The sequence below is a fragment of the Pseudoliparis swirei genome, chromosome 20, assembly GCF_029220125.1.
Source record: "Pseudoliparis swirei isolate HS2019 ecotype Mariana Trench chromosome 20, NWPU_hadal_v1, whole genome shotgun sequence".
NCBI classification, from domain to species: domain Eukaryota; kingdom Metazoa; phylum Chordata; class Actinopteri; order Perciformes; family Liparidae; genus Pseudoliparis; species Pseudoliparis swirei.
This window is the reverse complement of record NC_079407.1, coordinates 27207375-27218336: the sequence shown is the minus strand read 5'-3', so window position 1 is coordinate 27218336 and position 10962 is coordinate 27207375. Positions and strand designations below refer to the sequence as shown.

The 10962-nt window shown below is 48.1% G+C and overlaps 1 protein-coding gene across 1 annotated transcript; it reads left to right on the top strand.

Moving 5' to 3' along the window:
• Positions 1-3721: 3721 nt before the first annotated feature.
• LOC130211339 (brevican core protein-like) lies at positions 3722-10499 on the top strand. Its single transcript, XM_056442078.1, has 5 exons — positions 3722-4249; positions 4431-4647; positions 8230-8562; positions 8758-8858; positions 9638-10499. The coding sequence occupies exons 1-5, from the start codon at positions 3722-3724 to the stop codon at positions 9767-9769; spliced, it is 1311 nt and encodes a 436-aa protein (XP_056298053.1). The 3' UTR covers positions 9770-10499.
• Positions 10500-10962: the final 463 nt, after the last annotated feature.

The following is a 10962-nucleotide window of genomic DNA, read 5'->3' as shown; positions in this document are numbered from 1 at the left end:
TCCTGCATCTGTCCCTTTTCAAATAATAGTATAAATGCAATTGCAATCACTTTCAAGTAAACCAGATTGCTCTATGGACAAGAAAAAAGCTAAATGTTGAGCTTTTGTTTTGAAGGACAACAGCAGAAAAGCCCAACTCACGGAGGTAAGACCTGGCAAGTCGCCAAGAATCTCGGCTGTCGCGCATGCGCAGGCGTAACCTGTTAATGCCTTAACGTAAACATGTACACGAAGGTACAGGCATTTCAACATGTATTTATTGATGACTTAGTTTTATGTCGGTGTACTTTGAGCTTGTGTAATATGTGAAGTTATCAATAAAGGTCTTTCTGCATTTCCCCTGCGCCTCACCTGTAGTGGTACGTTCCTCTTTCGGGGCGCACAGCTGACAACACGGCTGTGTAAGCGAACCCGTTTTCAGGCGTTCATGAATCAGGCGGAGATCTTTTCTGACGTCAATCTTCCAGTCAGAAAGAAAACATTTCAGAAGACACTTCAGAAAATGTTCTAAAACAAGGAACAATGTGTTTTTGAATTTATTTTCATTTTATTTTGGAGATCGACAGGGAACGTCTCCGAGATCGACCGGTCGATCGCGATCGACGGGTTGGCGACCACTGATGTAGAGAGTATTTATGATTAATTTAATGTTATCTTCATTGGAAAATACAGTGCTTTGAAAAATAAGGACATTCCCAAGTGACCCCAAACTTTTGAACGGTAGTTTATATAATTCACATTTTTTAACTATTCATCAATATATACAATATATGCCAATGTCAATACATTTAAAAGTTGTTATACATTAGATTTTTATTCTATTTCTGGACTTTAAGTTCCACTTCCTGTTCATATATATGATCCTTTCCCATGTCGAGGAAGGACCAGATCTCAGCCAAATAAACTTAAATATACAATAAAGTAGGCCCTCAGTCTATAGTCGGACCCACTTGTTCATGAATAAAAACTAGTACTTAGTGTTGTGTTGGTAGCTTGAACTGGATGCAGTATAATCTGAATATGCAAAGCATACAGTTGTACTTCCTCTTCTATTTCATGGAGTCATCCAAAGTAACCGAGTTACTGAGTTTGTGAATTTTGATTATTTTGTATTCATATTTGTTATTACTTTTTGTCTTAAGACGCACTGTGAAAAAAACAATGTGTATATATATATATAATCAAAGCCACTGGATCGGCAGCTTTACATTAATGTTTCAAACCTGAGGTCTGGGTTTGGTTGAATGTGAACATGTTTATTTTGACAACAATATGATGTCATGTGCTTACATTGTTGCGGTCTTCTTTGTGTGTGTGTGTGTGTGTGTGTGTGTGTGTGTGAGTGTGGTTTGTTTAAAGCATCTACACACATTGCCAACATATTTGTGTCAATCAGTATTATTTAGAAGAATCCTTATTTTTGTAAAATAATTGTAATATAATTAAAATGTTGTTACGCAGATATAATTTATATATATATATATATACACAAACATTTAAGTTTATATATATATACAAACATTTAAGTTTATTTATATATATATATATATATATATAACCATGCAGCCGCTGTGAGTTGCTTGTGTAAATGTGTTGGATGTAAACATTAAAAACGGTCGCTCAGCCGATATGAATGTTTTCTACTTCTTCTTTCAGACTAACAGAACATTTTACAGTGAAAATATTGTCAATTTGTGTGTCTTTGAATTTTCATGAAGCCCTCCGGCTGACGAGGACCTGAGTTCCTCTCAGAACATCGATGTCACGACAGTCGTCTTTGTTAGGTAGGGACATTATTGTTGGCAAAACTTTGCATATCTAACAAAGAAGCCTCAAATCCTCACAACAGGATGCAGGATGTCATGCCTGACACAGAGGACCAGAGAGGAGACGAGAGAGGAGACCAGAGAGGAGACCAGAGAGGAGGCGGGAGAGGAGACCAGAGAGGAGGCGGGAGAGGAGACCAGAGAGGAGACCAGAGAGGAGACGAGAGAAGAGATCAGAGAGGAGACCAGAGAGGAGACCAGAGAGGAGGCGGGAGAGGAGACCAGAGAGGAGACGAGAGAGGAGACCAGAGAGGAGACGAGAGAGGAGATGAGAGAGGAGACCAGAGAGGAGACCAGAGAGGAGACGAGAGAAGAGATCAGAGAGGAGACCAGAGAGGAGACCAGAGAGGAGGCGGGAGAGGAGACCAGAGAGGAGGCGGGAGAGGAGACCAGAGAGGAGACCAGAGAGGAGACGAGAGAAGAGATCAGAGAGGAGACCAGAGAGGAGACCAGAGAGGAGGCGGGAGAGGAGACCAGAGAGGAGACGAGAGAGGAGACCAGAGAGGAGACCAGAGAGGAGACCAGAGAGGACCAGAGAGAGGAGACCAGAGAGGAGACCAGAGAGAGGAGACCAGAGAGAGGAGACCAGAGAGGAGACCAGAGAGAGGAGACCAGAGAGGACCAGAGAGGACCAGAGAGAGGAGACCAGAGAGGAGACCAGAGAGGACCAGAGAGAGGAGACCAGAGAGGAGACCAGAGAGGAGACGAGAGGAGACAGAGAGGACTAGAGGAGACCAGAGAGGAGACCAGAGAAGAGATCAGAGAGGAGACGAGAGAGGAGACCAAAGAGGAGACGAGAGAGGAGACGAGAGAGGAGACCAGAGAAGAGATCAGAGAGGAGACCAGAGAGGAGACCAGAGGAGACCAGAGAGGACCAGAGAGGACCAGAGAGGAGACCAGAGAGGAGACCAGAGAGAGGAGACCAGAGAGGAGACCAGAGAGGACCAGAGAGGAGACCAGAGAGGAGACCAGAGAGGAGACCAGAGAGGACCAGAGAGGAGACCAGAGAGGAGACCAGAGAGGAGACCAGAGAGGAGACCAGAGAGGAGACCAGAGAGGAGACCAGAGAGGAGACCAGAGAGGAGACGAGAGAGGAGACGAGAGAGGAGACGAGAGAGGAGACCAGAGAGGAGACGAGAGAGGAGACGAGAGAGGAGACCAGAGAGGAGACCAGAGAAGAGACGAGAGAGGAGACAAGAGAGGAGACCAGAGAGGAGACGAGAGAGGAGACAGAGAGGAGACCAGAGAGGAGACCAGAGAGGAGACGAGAGAGGAGACCAGAGAGGAGACGAGAGGAGATCAGAGAGGAGACCAGAGAGGAGACCAGAGAGGAGACCAGAGAGGAGAGGAGACCAGAGAGGAGACCAGAGAGGAGACGAGAGAGGAGACCAGAGAGGAGACCAGAGAGGAGACCAGAGAGGAGACGAGAGGAGACGAGAGAGGAGACCAGAGAGGAGACGAGAGAGGAGACCAGAGAGGGGCAGGAGGCCGGGTGGAGACCAGAGAGGGGCAGGAGGCCGGGTGGAGACCAGAGAGGAGACGAGAGGAGACGAGAGAGGAGACCAGAGAGGAGACCAGAGAGGAGACCAGAGAGGAGACCAGAGAGGAGACCAGAGAGGAGACCAGAGAGGAGACCAGAGAGGAGACCAGAGGAGACCAGAGGACCAGAGAGGAGACGAGAGAGGAGACCAGAGAGGAGACCAGAGAGGAGACGAGGATGGACAAACTTCTCCTGACCGTCATCGACGTGTCATTCAAGACTTTAATATCTTTTCATCCTCTTCCACGTGATTATAATCCTGTTTCACAGCCCGTCCCGGTGACATTCCTCTCACTTCTTTGTTTTCTTGTTTTACTTTCATGTGAAATGATCATTTGCATGCGTGAGCTCAGTCATGAATATGAAACGTGTCCCCCAGGAGCTCCGGCTCCTCAACGCCGTCCGGCGCCTCCATGTCGCTGAAGAGCCGGAGACCAGGAGGGACGCACAGCTCGACTGCAGAGAGCACCCCGAGGACCTGGAGGCCCCGAGGACCTGGAGGCCCCGAGGACCTGGAGGCCACGAGGACCTGGAGGCCCCGAGGACCTGGAGGCCCCGAGGACCTGGAGACCACGAGGACCTGGAGGCCCCGAGGACCTGGAGACCACGAGGACCTGGAGGCCCCGAGGACCTGGAGACCCCGAGGACCTGGAGGCCCCGAGGACCTGGAGACCACGAGGACCTGGAGGCCCCGAGGACCTGGAGGCCCCGAGGACCTGGAGGCCCCGAGGACCTGGAGACCACGAGGACCCACGAGGACCTGGAGGCCCCGAGGACCTGGAGGCCACGAGGACCTGGAGGCCACGAGGACCTGGAGGCCCTGAGGACCTGGAGGCCACGAGGACCTGGAGGCCCCGAGGACCTCATGGGAACCGTCCCCTCGGTGAGTTTCATGACGTCAGTGACAGGTGGTCTGAAATATGACACTCAGGTGAGCAGGTGAACTGGACCTCAGTTTGTTCTGGGACTTTACTTGAGTACTTTAGTCCATCAAACATCTGTGTTAGCGCTGTTAGCATCATTAGAAAGTCTTTCTTTATATCACAATGACATGTTGCTTTCAGCGAGCCTGGATCGGACTGTACCATCTCATGGGCAACTGGAGGTGGTCGCTGTCAAACCCAAGTTTCTTCAAACCCGGAGAGCAGGATTTCAGATCGTGGCATCGAGGAGAACCAAACGACGCCCACAGTGGAGAAAACTGTGTCGGGATGACTTCCGGGCTTTGGGCCGACTACGACTGTAATTGGGCCGGGAAGTCGCTCTGCTTCGATGCCACAGGTGAGAATGTTCTAGAAGTTATTAAAAGGACCTTTACTTTTGTGTTGATTCTGGCGCCCCCTGTGGAGGAAGGTGGTAGTGTCTCTGAGCACCTGGGTCCCTTTAGAAGACTTCTCATTGGACTGCAGCTACGAGGTCTGACAGGCTGCCGCTCTCAGTCCTGGATCTGGTTCTCCCTCCAGCAATAAGTCCTGGGACACCAGCAGAGTGGAGTCAGTACTAATGGAGGTCTGTAGAGGACCAGGACTAAACTGAGGCCACATAGAGGACCAGGATTAAACTGAGGTCACATAGAGGACTAGGACTAGACTGAGGTCACATAGAGGACTAGGACTAAACTGAGGTCACATAGAGGACTAGGACTTAACTGAGGTCACATAAAGGACTAAACTGAGGTCACATAGAGGACTAAACTGAGGTCACATAGAGGACTAGGACTTAACTGAGGTCACATAGAGGACCAGGACTAAACTGAGGTCACATAGAGGACTAAACTGAGGTCACATAGAGGACCAGGACTAAACTGAGGTCACATAGAGGACTAGGACTAAACTGAGGTCACATAGAGGACTAGGACTTAACTGACTAGGACTAAGCTGAGCTCATATAGAGGACTAGGACTAAACTCAGTTCACAAAGAGGACTAGGACTAAACTGAGGTCATATAGAGGACTAGGACTAAACTCAGTTCACAAAGAGGACTAGGACTAAACTGAGGTCACATAGAGGACTAAACTGAGGTCACATAGAGGACTAGGACTAAACTGAGGTCACATAGAGGACTAAACTGAGGTCACATAGAGGACTAGGACTAAACTGAGGTCACATAGAGGACTAGGACTGAACTGAGGTCACATAGAGGACCAGGACTAAACTGAGGTCACATAGAGGACCAGGACTAAACTGAGGTCACATAGAGGACCAGGACTAAACTGAGGTCACATAGAGGACTAGGACTTAACTGAGGTCACATAGAGGACTAAACTGAGGTCACATAGAGGACCAGGACTAAACTGAGGTCACATAGAGGACTAGGACTAAACTGAGGTCACATAGAGGACTAGGACTTAACTGACTAGGACTAAGCTGAGGTCATATAGAGGACTAGGACTAAACTCAGTTCACAAAGAGGACTAGGACTAAACTGAGGTCATATAGAGGACTAGGACTAAACTCAGTTCACAAAGAGGACTAGGACTAAACTGAGGTCACATAGAGGACTAAACTGAGGTCACATAGAGGACTAGGACTAAACTGAGGTCACATAGAGGACTAGGACTAAGCTGAGGTCATATCGAGGACTAGGACTAAACTGAGGTCACATAGAGGACTAGGACTAAACTGACTAGGACTAAGCTGAGGTCATATAGAGGACTAGGACTAAACTCAGTTCACAAAGAGGACTAGGACTAAACTGAGGTCATATAGAGGACTAGGACTAAACTCAGTTCACATAGAGGACTAAACTGAGGTCGCATAGAGGACCAGGACTAAACTGAGGTCACATAGAGGACTAGGACTAAACTGAGGTCACATAGAGGACTAGGACTTAACTGACTAGGACTAAGCTGAGGTCATATAGAGGACTAGGACTAAACTGAGGTCATATCGAGGACTAGGACTAAACTGAGGTCACATAGAGGACCAGGACTTAACTCAGTTCACAAAGAGGACTAGGACTAAGCTGAGGTCACATAGAGGACTAGGACTAAACGCAGTTCACAAAGAGGACTAGGACTAAACTGAGGTCACATAGAGGACTAAACTGAGGTCACATAGAGGACTAGGACTAAACTGAGGTCACATAGAGGACTAAACTGAGGTCACATAGAGGACTAGGACTAAGCTGAGGTCACATAGAGGACTAGGACTAAACTGAGGTCATATCGAGGACTAGGACTAAACTGAGGTCACATAGAGGACCAGGACTTAACTCAGTTCACAAAGAGGACTAGGACTAAACTGAGGTCACATAGAGGACTAGGACTAAGCTGAGGTCACATAGAGGACTAGGACTAAGCTGAGGTCATATAGAGGACTAGGACTAAACTGAGGTCACATAGAGGACTAGGACTAAACTGAGGTCACATAGAGGACTAGGACTAAACTGAGGTCATATAGAGGACTAGGACTAAACTGAGGTCACATAGAGGACTAGGACTAAGCTGAGGTCACATAGAGGACTAGGACTAAACTGAGGTCACATAGAGGACTAGGACTAAACTGAGGTCACATCGAGGACTAGGACTTAACTCAGTTCACAAAGAGGACTAGGACTAAACTGAGGTCACATAGAGGACCAGGACTAAACTGAGGTCACATAGAGGACTAGGGCTAAACTGAGGTCACATAGAGGACTAGGGCTAAACTGAGGTCACACAGAGGACTAGGGCTAAACTGAGGTCATATAGAGGACTAGGACTAAACTGAGGTCACATAGAGGACCAGGACTAAACTGAGGTCACATAGAGGACTAGGGCTAAACTGAGGTCATATAGAGGACTAGGACTAAACTGAGGTCACATAGAGGACTAGGACTAAGCTGAGGTCACATAGAGGACTAGGACTAAACTGAGGTCACATAGAGGACTAGGACTAAACTGAGGTCACATCGAGGACTAGGACTTAACTCAGTTCACAAAGAGGACTAGGACTAAACTGAGGTCACATAGAGGACCAGGACTAAACTGAGGTCACATAGAGGACTAGGGCTAAACTGAGGTCACACAGAGGACTAGGGCTAAACTGAGGTCACATAGAGGACTAGGACTAAACTGAGGTCATATAGAGGACTAGGACTAAACTGAGGTCACATAGAGGACTAGGACTAAGCTGAGGTCACATAGAGGACTAGGACTAAACTGAGGTCACATAGAGGACTAGGACTAAACTGAGGTCACATCGAGGACTAGGACTTAACTCAGTTCACAAAGAGGACTAGGACTAAACTGAGGTCACATAGAGGACCAGGACTAAACTGAGGTCACATAGAGGACTAGGGCTAAACTGAGGTCACATAGAGGACTAAACTGAGGTCACATAGAGGACCAGGACTAAACTGAGGTCACACAGAGGACTAGGGCTAAACTGAGGTCACATAGGACTAAACTGAGGTCACATAGAGGACTAGGACTTAACTCAGTTCACAAAGAGGACTAGTACTAAACTGAGGTCACATAGAGGACCAGGACTAAACTGAGGTCACATAGAGGACTAGGACTTAACTCAGTTCACAAAGAGGACTAGGACTAAACTGAGGTCACATAGAGGACCAGGACTAAACTGAGGTCACATAGAGGACTAGGACTAAACTGAGGTCACATAGAGGACTAGGGCTAAACTGAGGTCACACAGAGGACTAGGGCTAAACTGAGGTCACACAGAGGACTAGGGCTAAACTGAGGTCACATAGGGCTAAACTGAGGTCACATAGGACTAAACTGAGGTCACATAGGACTAAACTGAGGTCACATAGAGGACTAAACTGAGGTCACATAGAGGACTAAACTGAGGTCACATAGAGGACTAGGAACAATAAACCGGTCTTCCTCTACTTAGCACTTCACTCTGGTCTCCTTTCAGGGCCAAACCCATTTGTCCTCATTGCCACCTCGATGACGTGGACTCAGGCCCACTGCAGAGCGCACCACACAGACCTGGCCATTGTGAGGAACGAGCAGGAGAACCTGATGGCACGCAACACGGATCCCTCTGGAGAGTTCGTCTGGATCGGCCTTCACAGGGAACCGTGGAAGTGGTCTGATGGGAGTGACTCCTCATTTGCGTACTGGGGTCCTGGGCAGCCTCTTGGCTTTAAGGACTCCTCTGAGGCCTGTGTGGCAGCAGACTTCAGTGCCGATGGACTATGGGAGACCCTGGACTGTGACGCCAAGTCAGCATTCATCTGCTACACCGGTGAGCTGTCAGTCCCTCGGTCTCTAAAGGTGGACTTGTGGCTTGAGTGACGCAACAAGTCTAAGCTAAGCTGTTCTTGCACCAGTCATACATTACCAGACTTTTCTCTTTCACCATTCAACGTGTTAAACATTCAAGGATGTTGATTATTATCAGCCAGACATGTCGTGACTGATGTTGTTGTTTGTTTTTTAGACGTTCCTGTTTCGAAGCGAGTGGTGAAGGTGAGGCTGGAGAAAAGAGACTCCGCTCTGGATCTGAACGACCCCGTGGTGACGGAGAACCTCTTGAAGAAGGTACACCTTCCTCTCGTTAACAACAGAGCAACAGGTGGTGCATGAGATGGAGTGGACTTCACACGAGGAGGAAAGGATGCAGGATGTAAGGGAACAAGTCTAGTGAAGAAGAATTCTAGAGCTTCACATGAGGACAGAGAGAGAAAGGATGCAGGATGTAAGGGAACAAGTCTAGTGAAGAAGAATTCTAGAGCTTCACATGAGGACAGAGAGAGAAAGGATGCAGGATGTAAGGGAACAAGTCTAGTGAAGAAGAATTCTAGAGCTTCCACATGAGGACAGAGAGAGAAAGGATGCAGGATGTAAGGGAACAAGTTTAGTAAAGAAGAATTATAGAGCTTCACATGAGGACAGAGAGAGAAAGGATGCAGGATGTAAGGGAACAAGTCTAGTGAAGAAGAGTTCTAGAGCTTCCACATGAGGACAGAGAGAGAAAGGATGCAGGATGTAAGGGAACAAGTCTAGTGAAGAAGAGTTCTAGAGCTTCCACATGAGGACAGAGAGAGAAAGGATACAGGATGTAAGGGAACAAGTCTAGTGAAGAAGAATTCTAGAGCTTCCACATGAGGCCAGAGAGAGAAAGGATGCAGGATGTAAGGGAACAAGTCTAGTAAAGAAGAATTCTAGAGCTTCCACATGAGGCCAGAGAGAGAAAGGATGCAGGATGTAAGGGAACAAGTCTAGTGAAGAAGAGTTCTAGAGCTTCACATGAAGAGAGCAAGGATGCAGGATGTAAGGGAACAGGAGTCTAGTGAAGAGTCCTTCTCTCCATGTTTCAGCTCAAACAGAAGCTGGAGGACCAGGGGCTGAACGACGACATCAAGCTGAGCTGGAAGAAACAGTCGGATGGAAAAGTCTTCCACAAAGAAGAGAAGGAGACCAAGAAGAAGAAGAGTTGCGATGAGCTGTAATGTTCTGTCAATCCACTCTGGTCAGACGCTTCCTTTCTCCTCCTCTTCCTCCTCTTCCTCCTTTTCTTCTTCCTCAAAGAACCCAATGCAGACCCTTTTTCTGTGAAGTACTCTGTTTCCATCCCATAGTCCTTCAGCCTCTTCCTCCACTCCATCCATCTGTCAGCTTCAGGTTCTCCTCTCAGAAATACGGGTTCTGAACAGGTTCTGAGGTTCTCCCCAGAACCCTTTCCTTCTCCTCCTCTTCAGGAACCTCATGAGGAACCCACAGTGAGTTCTAGGTGGAACGCTCGGTTCCTGGTAGAACCTTTAGGAAAGGCTCCAGCAGGAGACCCTCCAGGGTTCTAGTTGGTACATTGATTTGAGTTTATAGAATATTAATCTGTGTTTATCAACCTGCTGCCGCGTTAGAATGCTGCTTACATGAGTAATAATGATCCAAGAACACGCTGTTTATGAGAGTAAAGCTCTCTGAAAGGGTTTATTCTGCATAAAGAGTACTTTGACATTTATTAACGAAGACCGTGTTCATCTATAACTCTGAATGTAGCGGTTTTAAGGGTGAAGCTTTGTTTATTCATGGTGTCGATGCTTCTTTAGCTTCAATAAAACATTTGACTCAGATTCTGTGTCTCAGTTCTTCAGCTCAGAGTCTGATGGCTGGAACTATGAAACATGAGATCACATGAGATCACATGAGATCACACGACTATGAGATCTAGGGGGTACGTGAAGGCCCTCTAGGGGGTCTGAAGGCCCTCTAGGGGGTCTGAAGGCCCTCAAGGGGGTATGTGAAGGCCCTCTAGGGGGTCTGAAGGCCCTCTAGGGGGTATGTGAAGGCCCTCTAGGGGGTAATAAGTGAAGGCCCTCTAGGGGGTCTGCAGGCCCTCTAGGGGGTATGTGAAGGCCCTCTAGGGGGTAATAAGTGAAGGCCCTCTAGGGGGTCTGAAGGCCCTCTAGGGGGTAATAAGTGAAGGCCCTCTAGGGGGTCTGAAGGCCCTCTAGGGGGTAATAAGTGAAGGCCCTCTAGGGGGTCTGAAGGCCCTCTAGGGGGTAATAAGTGAAGGCCCTCTAGGGGGTAATAAGTGAAGGCCCTCTAGGGGGTCTGAAGGCCCTCTAGGGGGTATGTGAAGGCCCTCTAGGGGGTAATAAGTGAAGGCCCTCTAGGGGGTCTGAAGGCCCTCTAGGGGGTA